This window comes from Callorhinchus milii, unplaced genomic scaffold (assembly GCF_018977255.1).
Source record: "Callorhinchus milii isolate IMCB2004 unplaced genomic scaffold, IMCB_Cmil_1.0 Scaffold8, whole genome shotgun sequence".
Lineage (NCBI taxonomy): Eukaryota > Metazoa > Chordata > Chondrichthyes > Chimaeriformes > Callorhinchidae > Callorhinchus > Callorhinchus milii.
This window is the reverse complement of record NW_024704749.1, coordinates 24,561,237-24,579,142: the sequence shown is the minus strand read 5'-3', so window position 1 is coordinate 24,579,142 and position 17,906 is coordinate 24,561,237. Positions and strand designations below refer to the sequence as shown.

The window sequence follows — 17,906 nt, the reverse complement described above, 5'->3', positions numbered from 1 at the left end:
ATTCCTATGGTTTTGAGGGAACTGGAGAGTTGCATTCATCACTGATGTTTTTAAAATATCTACATATATTTGCCCATAATAAAACCAACTAATCTAAACAAATATGGTAACAGTTGTAAAGTAATTGGTAGTTACAGTACTTTAGTTAAACCAAAGGTAGTGATATTCTGATGTAATGAAGTCCTCAATAGTGCTGGCTTAATGATGCAAGCCTTTAAAACCAAACAAACCTGTCTTTGTCATCTCGAGGCAGTAGGCTTCCTGTTCACCATCCTCCACTTGTGCAGGAGTGACCGCTTCTTGTCAGTCAGTGAATCTTTATGAATACAACTCTTTCACCACATTTTTGGAAATCTGAGGCCTGAAATTCCACCTAGTCTTAACCTGAGAATTGTGGAGAGTATCCTCTGCAGCCGCTAATGGCTGGTCTGCTCGCCGGGGTTCTTGGTGAAGAGTGCAGCATTGTGGTGCAATGGGCAGGTGGTGTATTTGGTGGCACTGCCCTGTTCTGCTCATTCCTTTCCCCACATCGAGGCGATGTCGTGTCCTGTGATGGCATCGGTCCTGAATCTCCAGGTCGGTGTTGCTATGGAAATAGAATGTTGACAATCTACATTGTAGATTCAAAGTGGTTTCTTGACTCAGTAACTTGGTTGGAAGGTTCAAATGTGGTAATGTATAAATCATTGCTTTATGTAAAAAATAAATACCCACTCAAAAATAAATACCTGTACTTTATGAATGAATTGTCATTCTTTTCCATTAAAGTGTCTGATTATTTTGTGAGTATCCTTATTTTTTAGTTTTCCTCATATTATTATCCATCATCACAATAAGCAACTAATCTTATTGTTTATAAAACGAGGTAGTTTAGCTGCAATATTTGGTTATAGGCAGGAAGAAAGTTATTGTAAGCTTCCCCTTACAGTGACAGTCTGCTTCCTGAAGTTAAATATACATTTACATCGGTATTTTTGTACTGTGAGGCTCCCCAGTTTAGGAGATAAGATTCTGTTGTAAACTGCACTGTAATATTGTGCCTCATGCATCATAATGTTGTTTATATGTATGTGCGTTCACAGATAGTTGGGAATGGAAGTGAACAACAGCTACAGAAGGAACTGGCGGATGTACTGATGGATTCATCAATGGACACTCAACATGGCACAAGGAAGCTTCAGAAGCAATGCCATCTTCTGCTACAAGCGATGAATCATTAAACTGAGGACTTGACTCCATCACCTGTTTATTCAGGATTGATGGTAGTGCCGCAGAAACCCGAGATGAGTCTACCAATTCAATCAACACAGGAAGGTAAGACATGTAATCTGCTAATCAGGCAACGCTCCCCAACTTAGTCAAAAAGAGCCTTTTTTTGGTATCTTTGGGGGAAAAAACATTTTTCCTTACTGTTACATTTTCAGCTTATCTAATACTGTAAGAAAGTCTCTTGATGTTGCCTTTAGAAATCTTGTAAAATGCTGTATAATTCACAACAACAATATTTGTATATTTTCGATTGCGTATACATGTGTTCTGTAGGCATCGCTTGTAACCACCATATTACAGTGTACCTTGTGTCTATTACAGAATATCTTAGGTATATTACAGTGTACCCTGTGTATACTACAGTGTACCCTGTGTATTAAATGTATCTTAGGTATATTACAGTGTACCCTGTGTATATTACAGTGTACCCTGTGTATATTACAGTGTACCCTGTGTATATTACAGTGTTCCTTGTGTATATTACAGTGTACCCTGTGTATATTAAATGTATCTTAGGTATATTACAGTGTACCCTGTGTATACTACAGTGTACCCTGTGTATATTAAATGTATCTTAGGTATATTACAGTGTACCCTGTGTATATTACAGTGTACCCTGTGTATATTACAGTGTACCCTGTGTATATTACAGTGTACCCTGTGTATATTACAGTGTACCCTGTGTATATTACAGTGTTCCTTGTGTATATTAATAATAATAATAATCCTTGCATTTGATATAGCGCTTTTCACGTTGGGAGGACGTCCAAAGCGCTTCACAGAACACACTGTAAAGTGAATTGACTGTATATTTGTGGGCGAACGCGGCAGCCAATTGCGCACAGCAATGTCCCACAAACAGTCGTAGATTGAAAATGACCAATTTATTATTGTTTTTGGTTTTGGAGGATTATTATTAGGCTCTGTGTGGAGTAAGGAAACTTGCCCAAGGTTTCGCCCTCTGCCTGGAATTGAACTCAGGTCTCTCACTTGCAAAGCGAGTGCTCTAACCACTGAGCTACAGGACTCCACGAGTTACAGTGTATCTTGTGTATATTACAGTGCACCCAGTGTATGTTGCAGTGCACCCTGTATATACTGCAGTGCACCCTGTGTGATAATAATAATTATTAATTATTAACACCTTGTGTGATAATAATAATAATGAGACGTCCCCCTGGTGTGAAAGGCGCTATACAAATGTAATCTTGTTGTTGTTTAGTACTACTACTAATAATCCTTGCAATTGATATAGCACCTTATCACGTCTTCGAGACGACTCAAAGTGCTTCACAGAATATAAGCCAATTGCGCACAGAAGTGTCCCACAAACAGTCGTGTATTGAAGTGACCAATTTATTCTTCTTAATTTTTTGAAGGGATTATTACCCCAGAAAAATGATCCACCAATTGACTAACAACCAGGTTCCTACTTACTGCTAGGTAAACAGAGGCGTGTGGAGTAAGGAAACTTGCCCAACATTTCGCACTGCCGAGAACCCAGGTCTCTCTCTTGCGAAGAGAGTGCCCTAATCACTGAGCTACAGGACTCCACAAATGGGCGAATCAGAAATATTAGTGTTTTAGATTTGTGTTTTTATTAAACCTTTGCAATGGGGTTTTAAACTCTTCTTGCATGAAGTTTGAATAAGAGATGTTTTGTATATTTTATTAAAAGGTAGCATTTTGTTGGACTAACGTATCCTGTAACTAACTGTAGCTCAGTGATTAGAGCACTCGCTTTGCAAGTGAGAGACCTGAGTTCAATTCCAGGCAGAGGGTGAAACCGGGCAAGTTTCCTTACTCCACACAGAGCCTAATAATAATCCCTCCAAAACAAAAAACAATAATAAATTGGTCATTTTCAATCTACGACTGTTTGTGGGACATTGCTGTGCGCAATTGGCTGCCGCGTTCGCCCACAAATATACAGTCAATTCACTTTACAGTGTCTTCTGTGAAGCGCTTTGGGACGTCCTCCCAACGTGAAAAGCGCTATATCAAATGCAAGGATTATTATTATTATTATTATCCTGTTTATAGGAATAAACACACTGCTTGCTGTTCACTATTTTACAGTAAATTAGTAGTGAATATGCGACTCCCTAATGCGGTCTTGTGTTCAATTTAGTGGATTCTCCAGAATCAAGTCTCTCCACACCTGTCCCTGATGAGGACAGCGTCTTGTTTAGCAAACTCACATACTTGGGCTGTGCTTCAGTCAATGCTCCTCGGAGTGAGGTGGAGGCTCTGCGGATGATGTCTATTCTGCGGAGTCAGTGCCAAGTCCCATTAGACGTGACTCTGTCGGTGCCTAACGTTTCAGAAGGAATTGTGAGGTGAGGATTGCCAGATGGCTTATTGTGATTAATTAATGTATGTAAAAACAGGTAGGATCTGATCGGGTAAATTCATTTTTTGTGCCGCAAGAAAAGGAGGGTTAATTCCTAACAATTTTTAAGTACATCATTTTTGACTTGTTTTTCTTTCCCCGCAGCTGGCTGTGGGATTTGTTTGGCTTTTCCATACCCACTAAATATTGGAATTGATTACAAATCCAATCAGAAGTGGATTGAGATTGAGCCAGCAGTGTGTTAGGCTGCTCACATTACACTGCCCTGTTCCTGTGTGCTGTGGCTGGAAACTGACTAACCTTTTCCTAGTTGTGTCAATAAACAGGCAGCTTCAGGCCTTAACTCGTAATTATCTGACTGGGCAACCATTGCTGAAAATACCAATTTCATTCAAGCAAAAAGTTTTGATATCAATATTTTCACAAAGTCAGTCATGGTTTGTGTGAACTATTATTCTTATGGTATGAAAATTCACCTTGTTAGCATTTCATTTCTGGCCAAGTTTCTTTTATGCATTCCAGTCCACTCAGCAGTCTCAGTAATTTGCCTAAGTGTTTAAGAAAGTACTAATGTTTTGAGACTGAGGAAGGAAATTCCTTATTTTTGATCTTCTTACTCTCACAACAACCTTGCGTTCATTGCTCATAGCTCATTGAACCGCTCTATAATTGTGTAACGTGTCAATTTGCAAATGTTTAAAACAGTGGTCGCCCATGGGGACAGTGGTCGCCCATGGGGACAGTGGTCGCCCGTGGGGACAGTGGTCGCCCGTGGGGACAGTGGTCGCCCGTGGGGACAGTGGTTGCCCGTGGGGACAGTGGTCGCCCGTGGGGACAGTGGTCGCCCGTGAGGACAGTGGTCGCCCGTGGGACAGTGGTCGCCCGTGGGGACAGTGGTTGCCCGTGGGGACAGTGGTCGCCCGTGGGGACAGTGGTCGCCTGTGTCATGGCTGAGTGGATATATGGTGGTATACACCAGGGAAGTCCCTGGTCTGTGTTGGATCATCTGATCTCAAACAGTGCAGTTTGTGAGGAGGGGAAAGAAGAAGTGTGTGGATGCGGAGGGTCCTGCAATTGGCCTCGACGTCTCTGGCTGGGGAGATTGAGCCTTATTTGCAGCTTCTGATCACTCTCTGTTAACCCATGCTGGGCCTCTACTGCTTATTGTTTATCAGTCATAGAAAACAGGAGGAGGCCATTCAGCCCCTCAAGCCTGTTCTGTCATTCTATAACTTCATGGCTGATCTGTACCTCAACTCCAATTTCCCGACCTTGTCCCATATCCCTTGATACCCCGACCTGACAAACATCTATCCACCTCAGTCTTGGAAATGTGTATAGATCCAACATCCACAGCCTTCTGCGGGAGAGAGTTCCAGATTTCCACTACCCTTCAGGTGAAAAACTGCCTCTTGATTTCACTCCTAAATGGCCTAGCTCTAATTTTTAGATGATGCCCCTTGTTCTGGATTCTTTACCAGAGGAAATAGTTTCTCTGTAGCTGCCCCTATCAAATCCCTTTTATTATTTTAAAAACTCAATCAGATCACCCCTCAACCTTCTAAACTCAACGGAATAGAGACCAAGTTTATGCAACCTGTCCTTGTAATTTACAGTCAATTTGGGTTGCTAGTACCTGAGACTTCAGGATGGGTTTGTGGTTCCCTAGTTAGCACTGTGGTGAACACTGGGTTTAATGTCATATTTATACAGTATATTTAAAAGAAAGTATGAGGATAAATGTACTTTTTTTTAGACATTTTTGTTACTAAAATGTTTTAGAGAATTAACTTCTGTATTTTCTTTGCAGGCTAATAGATCCACAAATCAACACTGAGATTTCAAACTGTCCAATCTACAAGATCCTGTTTTGTGTGAGGGGACATGATGGCACTCCTGAGAGTGACTGTTTTGCGTTTACTGAAAGCCACTATAATGCCGAAATTTTCAGAATTCATGTCTTTCGATGTGAAATACAAGAGGCAGTAAGTTGCTTTGGTCTTTCTCCTGTATGAAACATTGCACTTGTTTAAGATCAGAAGCTGTATTTCCTAATGTTTACGTTATCTTAAATTTATGATTTTTTTGGGGGGTAGTAGTGGAGGAGTAGAGCGATGAATTCACTATCTCTAGATCTAAGGTGACTTTCTTGGTAATGGGCGAGATCACATTCCATAGTGAACGCTGGTTGTGCATTTATTCAACTGCCAAGCCAGGTTCTTTTGTGTCCCCAGCTCTGGGACGCTACCCTGCATGAGGGGCGCTATATAAATGCAAGTTTGTTGTGCTTGTCATTGTTCACAAGTAGATGGCTCATTATTGTCTGAAAATTGGATGTTATAAATTTTTAGATGCCGAAGCCTTTGGATCTACTGTTGAGAAATGAATAATAATAATAATAATAATCCTTGCATTTGATATAGCGCTTTTCACGTCGGGAGGACGTCCCAAAGCGCTTTACAGAACACACTGTAAAGTGAATTGACTGTATATTTGTGGGCGAACGCGGCAGCCAATTGCGCACAGCAATGTCCCACAAACAGTCGTAGATTGAAAATGACCAATTTATTATTTTTTTTTGGTTTTGGAGGGATTATTATTAGGCTCTGTGTGGAGTAAGGAAACTTGCCCAAGGTTTCGCCCTCTGCCTGGAATTGAACCCAGGTCTCTCACTTGCAAAGCGAGTGCTCTAACCACTGAGCTACAGGACTCCACAAATGTGTTTTTGGAACAGAATCAGACTGAGTATCGCTCATTCTCTCCGAGACTCTTAATTAATTTAAGACTTGTGTAATTTTTTTCCAATCTGCTTTTAGGTCAGTCGTATACTGTACAGCTTCGCTACAGCTTTCCGGCGGTCAGCAAAGCAGACCCCACTCTCAGCAAATCCACCAACACTAACTCCGGACAGTGACGTATTCATGTTCACAGTTTCTTTGGAGATTAAAGAAGATGACGGGAAGGGATATTTCAGGTGCGCATACCATTGGCTGCTTTGACTAATTAGCTCTGATTTAAAGGAAGGTGGTGGGAGAAATAGTCCGAGCTTTCAGTTTATTGAAATAATTCTTGCATTTGATGCAGTGCCTTTTCATGTCAGCAGAGGTCGTCTCAAAGCGCTTCACAGGATTTACTGTGAAGTGTATTTTGTAGGTAATCCAGTAGCCAATTTTCATACAGCAATGTCCACAAACAGCCATGAAGTGAGTCAGCAGTTTTATCTTGGGGGCTTGTTGGCCAGGACACTGGGAGGGAGATTTGCTTCTCTTTTCCAACAGCGTTGGGATCTTTAACATACACCTGAACAGGCAGATGGGAGCTCGGTTTAACATTTCATCCGAAGAGCGACACCTCCACCTAGCACACCCCCAGCACTGCTCTGCCATGTCAGCCTAGACTCAGTTCACTGTGGTGCTTTACCTCACAACCTTTTGACTTGGAGGTGAGAGCGCTAGCAACTGAGCCTATTATTTTTTAGCACTGACGGCATCCAGCTCAAGAATGGTGTTTGGGTGCAGTGATGAGTGCCTTTGCCTTAAATTGCTCCAGCAATTGAGGATGAGGAATTTTCACTGCAGCGTCAGGTGGGCTCTGTTACAGGTGTCCTTTCTTGAAGATCTAAATTCAGCTGCATGCTGCAAATTTTAATCTCCCCGATTTGAATTTTTTTAAAAAAAAGATTTTTTTTTACAGTGGCACGTTTGCGGAATGTGATCCTGAGGGAAGCTTTCTGGTTAACGCTGTGGGAGCTTTGCATTATCTGCAGTGTGGTATTCAGATGAGACTTTGCTCTCGGTCCCATCTGCATGTTGATATGGATGTTAAAAGATCCCATGGCACGATTGAAAAAGAGAAGGGAGATTTCTGCTGCAGCAAGTAGTTGCTGTGGTTTGCTTACAAACGGAGTCCCTAAACATAATGGTAATTACGAGGAGTGTGTAGTGCTTCGAAGTACAGCGACGTGATGAAGTGCCTTAAAAATGTGTACTCTGAAAATTCAGGTTTATTCCTGCATTGGAGCAGAAAGCTGTGTGCTGTTAATGCAATAGCAGAAATACAATTGACCACGAGGGGGCACTTTAGGTAGTGAAGTTGCATACGACAAGCATCGATGGACTATTGAGAATAATTTCAAACACAATTTGCTTGACAGGAAATTTTGCGACTTCTAAATTTGTGCGAGATTAAAGGTAATGGATCTTGCATCATTATTCATCACATTATATATAATGTTCAGAAAATTATCCCGCACACTGAAAATCACAATCGTGTCAAGTTAGATTTTTGCTTTAATTTTGCAGGCACATTACTCTGGGACCTGCTTTAAAGGTTTCATTCCTTTTCCTGATGATTTGGAGAATAATGGTACCAGGGATTGATATCCAAACTAATGGTCCATCGGCAGATTTGGCTTCACCACACCAAGATCTACCGCTACGCTCTTGCCTCCGCCAAATCCTCCTTCTACTCCAAGGTTATCTTGGAGGCAAAGGACAACCCCCGCGCTTCTCTCTTCCACCACAAACCATCTCCTCCGTCCACCTTCCCACTGCCACGCTCATCCTCTCCTCAAACTCCAACTCTGAGGAGATGCTGGACTTCCTCGAATCCAAAATAGAGGGGATACGTTCAGCCACCTCAGCCCCGTCCACATTACCTCTCCCTCATGACTCACCCCCCCATCCATCACCCCTATACTCTTCAAACCAATTTCTCCCTCCTCACCACCACGATTGTCTGCAAACTCAAAACCCACCACCTGCTCCTCGATCCTATCCCCACCTCTCTCCTCATCTCCCAGCTGCACATTCTGGTCCCCTCCTGTCCGATGTCATCAACCTCTCCCTGTCAACCGGTTCAGTTCCCACCCCCTAAAAACAGCCGTCATCATCCCCTTCCTGAAAAAATCTTCCCTGGATCCATCCCTTCTCTCCAGCTACTGCCCCATCTCTAACCTCCCATTCCTCTCCAAGGTCCTGGAACGAGTCATCGCGTCCCAGCTCCACTCCTTTCTCTCTCACCATTCCCTCTTTGAACCCCTCCAATCCGGCTTCCCACTGCCCACAGCACGGAAACAGCCCTGGTCAAAGTCACTATGACATTCTGAACATCTGATCAGGGCTCCCTCTGCCTCCTTGTCCTCGACCTCTCTGCCGCCTTCAACACTGTCGCCACTCCATCCTCATACACCGCCTCTCCGCTTTACTCAATCTTCTACCCTTGCCTGGTTCGATTCCTATCTCTCACTGTCTCCACTTTGTTGCCTCTAACGGTTTCTCCTCCAGCCCCCGCACTGTACATCTGGCGTCCTCCAGGGCTCTGTCCTTGGCCCTCTCCTCTTTAATATCTATATGCTCCCCCTTGGTGACATCATCCGCAGACGTGGGGTCAACTTCCACATGTATGCGATGACACCCAACTCTATCTTTCTGCCTCCACCCTCGACTCCAGGACCCACTACTGTCCTGACAGACTGTCTGTCGGACATATCAAGTCCTGGATGAGGGCAAATCACTCCGCCTCGCCCCCTCTTTAGCCTCCTTCAAGTCCTGCCTCAAGACCCTCTTCTTCGACCAGGCCATCGGCCACCCCCCTTCCCCTCCTTCCCCCCCCTGACCCCAGCTCGGGTCTGAAATGCTGTCACTGTCCAGCGCCTTGGGACGTCCTCCCGACGTGAAAGGCGCTATACACATGTACTTTTGTTGTTGTTGTTGATAAGAGTGGTGATCACATTGAAGGCTTCATTTAGTGAAAATGTCATAATAAAGGTCTAGATTGATAGTGTCATCTGAATAGCTTAATAGAGTTACTGCCCGCAGTTGCTCTGGTTTGTGTGGTTTACATTGTCAACTTTTTTTCCCATGGAGTTTCATTTCACTGTCACTCAGTGCATCAATGCAGAGACTGTAGTAGTCTCCAACATGCTTTAAGCCACTCGTGTTTTGACTATTTTCAGCAAAAGAGATTAATAAATAATAATAATCCTGGCGGTTGATATAGCACCTTATCACGTCGTTGAGAGGTCTCAAAAGCGCTTCACAGAATATACTGTAAAGTGTAGTGACTGTGTATTTTTGTGGGCAAAATAATTAGTGTTTATTGCATGATTGATGTAAGTTTATTGAGTAACATTGAATTGTTGTTTAGCAGTAACACACTCAATATTTATATTTTTCTCATTAAAAAGATGGGTTTTAAAGTTAAATTCCTTTTCAACATCATTCAAAGTAATAGCGTTACTGTTGATGTTCATTTTCTGTAGAGGGAAATTTTGCCTTTGAAATGTTATGAAGGGTCGTGATGCTGTGATTAAGAGCAGCACTGTAATGTTACACTCTGATGGAAAAATGCAGCTTTCTGTACACTTTCAATAAGATTTTTTCGCACATCTTGTAATATAACGTTAAAGCTTGTTTATGTTGATGACTGTAATTGAAGTGAGCTCTTGACCAGCAGATTGGCTGGCATCCAGCGAACGATAAGGATAATAGGTTTCTCCATGCTGTTTTATGTCCATTTCCACAACCTTTGAGGCTGACTGTAGAATGGAACATTGACCATTGTTTTGTAAGCAGTTATATTGGCTGCCGCGTTCGCCCACAAATATACAGTCAATTCACTTTACAGTGTGTTCAGTGAAGCGCTTTGGGACGTCCTCCCGACGTGAAAAGCGCTATATCAAATGCAAGGATTATTATTATTATTTGCTTAAACACAGGCAATGCAGTTACAGTCACAAAAAGTGGCTCTTCCTTGACCTCAGCAGAGCATTCCCCACTATGCTAGTGTAGCTTTTCTGCTCATACATTGCCAACTTTGTGGCCTTCTTATGACACTGGTCACTGGGTTGATTTATGTCAATGTTCTTTGAGCTGCAATTATTAGTCACTGGGAATGTAGATTGAGTACTTCAGGCTAGTGAGTGCTGTCACATTTCCCTGTAATATTGTCAAAAATAAGCTAATGTGTTTTGGTTTTTCTTTACAGTGCAGTCCCCAAGATAAAGATAAGCAATGCTTCAAGCTCCGTCAAGGAGTTGACAAGAAGATTGTGATCTACGTGCAGCAAACTTCCAACAAGGAACTTATTATTGAAAGGTACCAGATTGCACTCGGCTTTTCCAACGTAAATAATGTTCAAGAACACTTGAGTTATTGCTCAGATCTTCTAATTAACTAGAAGGGACCATTTTGCATATGTTGACTTGCCCTTTGCTTTACATTTCACAGTAACACTATGAGGTGTTTTGTGTACATTTTTGTGATGCTGAAAATAGGTTTCATGATACTGTGGGCAAAAATATCTGTACTCCCGAAACCCAGAAGAGCAAATTTGAACTTGTCTGCTTCTCTAATCTCCCACTACCCCAACCGAGAAGGTTCCTTGCAACTTAATAATTTGAGTAATTTTAATTCAGTCTTGTGTCGAAGATCACTTTGTACTTTTGGATTTGGTGCTACATGATTGGACTGGTCTCCTTTCATTCTTTCCTTTCCTGGGGGGAGTGGGGGGGAGCAGAAGGGTGGGAGCGGAGGGGCGGAGGGGAGGATGGGGGGAGCTGAGCTGCCTAACGCTCACTTTACTCAGTGGTGCTGAGAGTGATGGTGCTGATGATTTTTTCCCATCATTCTGACCCAAGAGAAATTTCAGCTTTAAATGCTTATTTTGGTTAAAGGAAAACAAACATACGGGAATATATTTTTCTGAAATATTTACACTAAACCCCGGCTGGCTGGACTAACGGGTGGGAAATCCGGTTTTGTGAGTTGGAATTTACGAAGCCGGTATCCGCAGTGACCGGCTATTTTTTTGCTGGTTTTCTCAGTGTTGATAAATGGCAGGACCACATTGTAATTGATTGAAACCGCGTCAAAGTGGATCTCTCTGACCCCTGAAGGGCAGTTAGGCAAGAGTTAATGTTTCCGTTTCAGGCCCAGTCCGGTGAAGTCTGAATTCCGGATACCCGGACTCCAGTAAGCCCGGGATTTACTCTATATTGATGTCTCATTCCCTTATGCATGGGTTTTGTGATTTATATAATTATAGCTATTTTCTTGATTGAAATAGTTTTCAGTTGGCTGTAAACCCATTTTGTATGGTGATTTTTATTCAGAAGGTAATTGGCTGAAAATGTTGTAATAATTCTGCTTCAATGTTATGTCCTTTGTTGATTCACCAATTATTTGTATTCATTTCTGAAAATGTACCTTTTCCAGCCAAATTTGCCAGTTAAAATGTCGTGTAATATAGCACAACACATCGTAAAATAAGTTTGTCAGTGGTGCTGTTTATTTTGACTAATTTAATGGTTTTAGATATGGCTGTAATACATATCCTGTGGTAAGTTCTCAATTATTTTATTTGAAATGTGCACTGGGTGTGGAGAGTATCACATGCCCTCTATAAGTATTAGCTGTGTAAAATGTGCTTCATTGTGGGCTTGTTTTGATCAATAATCTGCCTTTTCACTAGGTGCTTCGGACTCCTTCTCAGTCCTGGCAAAGGTGTTCGCAACAGTGACATGCACCTTTTAGATCTGGTAATGTGGCTTTTAAAACTAAAACCTTCCAGCCTTTCACTCTGCATGAACATCAATGTAAATCAAAGTTATTCTTTTGACAGATATTTTATTGACAGTAATCTGCTGTCCAACTCATTTTTGAAATTGTTGTCAAACTAGACGAAAGCACAGTAATGGGACTATTCTTTAACGGTGGGTTTTTCCCCCTCCATCCTCATGAAAAATACAAGTTGCTCTAGGTACCTTACCCCAGTAGCCATTGTGAGCGTGGCCAACAGTCTGATGGTGGGTGGAGTGGGAGAGAGAGAGGACCAATGTTTGACCGGTGGGTGAAGGGAAGAGAGAGAGAGGAGGCCTCTAGGCAGTGGGTCCCCATCAGGAGTGGGAACTCTGCCTGGTTTTGTTGTGCTCCCTTTTTCTCCATTGAAATGGAATCTCTAACCTTCTGATCTGTGTGGTTTTGTGCTGCAACAGGTGGTGTCTTTATCCCCCCAGCCAGCCTGACTGCAGACAGGAGGTTTAATAGAAAGAGTACATCCACTGTTGGGATTGTTTTTATATATTGCAGGTTTATGTGTAATGAGGAGCAAATGTTATGACCTGCTATTTTACTCTGTGATTGATGATCCTGCCTGTCTGGGAATGCTAATTTGGCACCTTCAGTAATTTTAAAACACTACTTGAATGATTTGTAGTGTTTGAAACACTGACTGTCCAGCGCGTTGGGATGTCCTCCCGACGTGAAAGGCGCTATACAAATGTAATTTTGTTGTTGTTGTTGGTGTTTGGATTATTGCACTGAGCTGAACAAGCAAGGGTTCCAGGTTTCCTCCCTACTCTGTTTAGTTAGCTGTCTTAGCCAGGGCAGTGTTGAGGCATTTTAAATTGGCTTTTAAGTGTCTGGGTTAGCACACTTGTCAATACAATACAAAATTACATTTGTAAAGAGCATTTTCACGTCGGGAGAACGTCCCAAGGATCTGAACAGTCAGGGATGAGGACCCGAGTGGGAGGGGGGGTGGAGGGATGGGATCGGGGAGGGTGGGGGTAGGAAGGTGGCCGAAGGCACGGTCGAATAGGAGGTTCTTGACATTCTGTGGGCACCACGGAAAGCCGATTGTAGGGGTTCATAAAGGGAGTGGTAGGAGAGGAAGGAGCGAAGCTGGGAAGCAACAACTCTTTCAAAGACTTTGGAAAGGAAAGGGAGGTTGGAGATGGGGCAGTAATTGGTGACTACCCATCCCTAGAGTCAGAAAGCTTGTGGATAATTTGCCCACCATTTCTCGTCAGTTGAATGGATCTATTTCTTTATTGTAGGAGTCGATGGGTAAGAGCTCAGATGGCAAATCCTATGTAATCGCTGGGAGCTGGAATCCCAATACACCACACTTTCAAGCTGTGAATGAAGAAACGCCTAAAGGTAAGAAAAGTTGTATTTTGAAGTTGCAATAGGAATTCTTATGATTAAATAATCTGCTTCCAAGGCAGGGCTGATCTGTACATTGTGTTGGAGTTGTATGACAAGAAGGAAAACTTAGAGCTGTCCTCATATCTCACCTCCAGCAATAAGTTGAGGTTCACTGTTAATGCTGTGCCTCAAACTGCTCATAACATGCTCTTCAACCTCAAAGGCCAAAGTGAAGATGTAAATTGGAGTTTTTCTTTGTTCATTTTGGTGTTCTTTGTGCAATTCTGATTGTATAATAATCATTGTCAGGAAATTACTGCGCTTTTCAGTAGGTCGGCAATCAAGATGAATTTTATTTGAAAAGTTTTCACAATTATCAGGTGTTTTGTCGGAAGGTTCAATGGTTCGGTAACGGCAAATATCAGGGAGGAACGTAGCAATTCAAAGGGTGGTCGGAATTGGGTGGGACAAGGCCTTGGTGGGATTTGATCCTGAGAGAGATCTTAAACTTGATCTGTCAGGTGGTGGGGAGACCATGGTTTGACATGATGAGGATAGCAATGTATTGGAATTCTGATTCACATAAAACAACAACCTATACCCTTCACACACAGCCCCCCCGCCCCCCCTCCCTCACATACACAGGGACCACCCCCCCCTCAAACATACAGGGCCCCCCACCTCATACACAGGGCCCCCCCCTCACACACAGCCCCCCCCCCCAACACACAGCCCCCACCCCAACCCCACACGCACAGGGCCCCCACCCCCACACACAGGGCCCCCCCCCAACACACACAGCCCCCACCCCCACACACAGGGCCCCCCACCTCACACACACAGCCCACCCCCCCCCAACACACACAGCCCCCACCCCCACACACACAGGGCCCCCACCTCACACACACAGCCCGCCCCCCCCACACACACAGGGCCCTGCCCCCCCCCCCCACACAAACAGGGCAGCCCCTCACACAGGGCTGCGTCCCAGAGCTTGAGTGGGAGGACAGTCCAAAGCACAGGCTGCTTATATCTGGAGGTTAAAGCATTTCACTCTGCTCTGCAGGACAGTCTCTGTGTGAACTATAATACTTTGCCTTCTCCCTGCTTGTACCACAGACAAGTTGCTTTATATGACAACTGCTGTTGATTTGGTTGTTACCGAAGTCCAAGAGCCAGTGCGCTTTCTCCTGGAGACGAAAGTCCGTGTTTTCTCGCCCAGCGAGAGGATGTTTTGGCCATTCAGTAAACGAAGCTATACCGAGACGTTCTACTTGAAGCTAAAACAGGTAAAACATCGGCAGGTCAGATGATGCCAGCAAGCTCAGTGTGTTACCCCCCCATCTCTTGTGGGATTTTGAAGCTGAGAATCAAGATTTCTTTTCTCTCAAAGTTGTCTCAACACTTTACAGAACTGAGAAAATTGTGTGTGTTTTTTCTCGAATAATAATAATCCTTGCATTTGCGTTCTTAGAGACGTCTCAAAGCGCTTCACAGAATGTACTGTACAGTGAATTGACTGTTTATTTTTGTGGGTGAAATGTCGCAGCTAATTGCGCACAGCAGTGTTCCACAAACAGTTGTGGATTGAAATGATTATTATTTTTTTAAAAAAATTCCTTGAGGGATTATCATCAGGCGTGTGGAGTAAGGAAACTTGGCCAAGGTTTTGCCCTGCCGGGAATCGAACCCAGGTCTCTCACTTGCGAGGCGAGTGCTATAACCACTGAGCTACAGCATGGAATCCATTTCATATCACCCTCAAGTGGAAGAGGTTAGATATTGGATGTTTTAATCTTGAAATTATTTCTTACAGATAGAACGGAAAGAACGAAAGAGCAACAGTGACACGCTGTATGAGGTTGTGAGTTTAGAAAGTGAGACAGAGCGGGAGACGAGAAAAACCACAGTCACCCCCTCCATGCGGCCACTTCATTACGGATCTCAGGGTTCAATCATCCCCTCACCCCCCGAGGATGATGAAGAGGAAGGTGAGTTTACTGGTCAATAATTCCTAACGTTCCTTTTCTTCATTAGTTATAATGGTTGGCTTAGATTCGCAGTGAATGCTTTTCTGGCTTTTAAAATTTAGCTCCTTGATTTACTTCTTGTTGGAACACCAACAATCCCGTTTGGTGGACAGAGAGAACAGATTTAATCAGCCCCCCCCCCCCACACCAACTACACCTCCCCGTTGCGCCCCCCAACCCCCCAAGCCCAGGCACGCACCAGCCATCTCTCCCCACCCCCACTCAGCCCAGCTCCCCCCCAGCCCCCCCTCAGCCCAGCCCTCCCCCAGCCAGCCCCCCCACTCAGCCCAGCCCCCGCCAGCCAGCGCCCACAGCCAGCCCCACCCCTCAGCCCAGCCCCAACACCAGCCAGCCCCCCCCCCCCACCCACCCAGGGGGCTGCCCCCAGCTGGAAAGCTCTCCCCCCCAGCCAGGAGTGTTGTGATATTTAGTGTTATCGTCTATTAATAATAATCATAGTAGAATATTGCTAGAAGTAGAATGAGTTTTGCCTGTTTCTCAGTGTGTTGCTCTCAACCTTGGGCAGATGAATGAAGTTGAGCGTTTCTCTGCACAGATAATGATGAGCCTCTCCTGAGCGGTTCTGGTGACGTGTCTAAAGAATGTGGGGAAAAGATTTTGGAGACCTGGGGAGATCTGTTGTCAAAGTGGTAAGTGGGAATTACCCCAACCATGAGGGCTTTTTACTCTGGAGACAGCATTTTATTGATTGATTTCACCTTGTACAAATACACCATTCCCCAACAAGCCAACATTTCCACCAATTATTTTCATTGTGTGCAAGGCAAGAAATGCAATTGACTTGTGTCCTGGTCATTTCCGTGTTTGCCAAACACCACTATATTTGTCAACCACTTTGAGACTCTTTTAAGTAAAAGATGTTACATAAATGTAAGTTGGCATTCCCAAAGAAATGCTTCTTTTAATTCCATCACCTTTCACGTGAAGCAGTTCCTTGTTCAAAAGAACTTAGCGGGCATTCACTTGCTGCACTTAAATGATAAATCCTTAAAGAGGATTAGACACCTGTCATACATTATTCAATAAGAGCAGAGAGTTTCTGCTGGTGTCTCAGTCAGCAATAAATTGTTTATTCACTTCATGGCTGTTCATGGAAGCTTTCTGTGAGCAAATTGGCTGTGGCATTTGCCTACAAATAGTCACTACATTTGCTAGCAATTACACATGTTTGGAGATGGTTTGGCATTGTAGGTTCCATATCAGATACAAGGATTAATATAATAGATCATCTTTGTCCACAACTCAGGCTGTACCTATTTGCCCGTAGAGTGCTGACTGGTCACCCCGCACTGACTTTACTTTCCTCTAAAGGACGGTTCCATTGGGCAGTGGGGGAAAGTGCTGGCCCTCTGTAAACGCTCCCTGTCTGTGACTTGTAAAATGTATGCTGCTCTAAGCTTTTCGATATCTAGTTTGTTTTTAAGTGGATCTGACTGCTGGAGATGCTGCCCTGCGGTAGCAATGGGGGAGGCTTCTGCAGCAATGGGAGTGGCAGTCAGCACTGCAGAACAGCTTGTGTTAATGCCGCAGTGAAAGGGCGCTCACTGTCTTTGTGATGAATTGTTTAGCGTACTTGCTTTTTGCTTGTGTTGGGGAGGCGGAAGAGCCACGCTTCACTTTAGCACAGTGTGGAGGGTGCAGTGATCGGCTTGATATGATTTACGTTGTGTTTGGCAGTTATGTTTTTATAATTTGTGTCCATATCTATTTGCAACCATGTGTGATGTAGTGTTTGTCACCAGTTTGCGCATTTGAGGAATAAGTTCATTTAATTTTTGAGGTCCTAGATTACAGAATACTGCATTATTTTTAGGCAAAGACACCACAACATTTTGTGTACAGCAGTGACAAAAAAACTAATGTTCAACTCTCGATTTACTTTGAAGATCTTTGGTGTAATCCCTCCTGAACTAATTATGGTTTCCTGGGAAATTTTTCGTCTGATCTGAAAATGTGCATATCATTAAAGTAAATGCAAACTGACCTTATCCTGTCATGCCAGGCACAAACCTCCCTAATGGCTGTGTCAGGGTGACTTTGATCTTTAGAATGTAAATTATTGCTGCTGCATGAGCCAAGAGCAGTCACTTGGGAGCCAGTATTTTGGCTGTGCACATTTATTAATATAATTATAGCAATTGTAGGTTTTAACTTGCAAATAATGACATTTTATTTACAATGAAAACACTTCACACTGGAGAGAAACTGGCCGGTTAGTGACGCTGGACGTTGGAGATCAGTTCCAAATGCCCATCTCTCGCTTTGTAATGTTTTGATCAAAATCGAGGCTTTTAGCTCAAGGTT

At 43.5% G+C, this 17,906-nt stretch overlaps 1 protein-coding gene across 1 annotated transcript in view; it reads left to right on the top strand.

The window, feature by feature from the left end:
• Nucleotides 1–537: 537 nt before the first annotated feature.
• LOC103188883 (rab GTPase-activating protein 1) overlaps nucleotides 538–17,906 on the top strand; it is a 59,761-nt gene continuing 42,392 nt past the window's right edge. Inside the window, 11 exon segments of the mRNA XM_042337448.1 lie at nucleotides 538–576; nucleotides 1,083–1,314; nucleotides 3,401–3,608; nucleotides 5,433–5,607; nucleotides 6,439–6,596; nucleotides 10,615–10,719; nucleotides 12,095–12,161; nucleotides 13,461–13,563; nucleotides 14,671–14,840; nucleotides 15,368–15,542; nucleotides 16,138–16,231. Coding sequence (XP_042193382.1) covers nucleotides 538–576; nucleotides 1,083–1,314; nucleotides 3,401–3,608; nucleotides 5,433–5,607; nucleotides 6,439–6,596; nucleotides 10,615–10,719; nucleotides 12,095–12,161; nucleotides 13,461–13,563; nucleotides 14,671–14,840; nucleotides 15,368–15,542; nucleotides 16,138–16,231 — 1,526 coding nt within the window.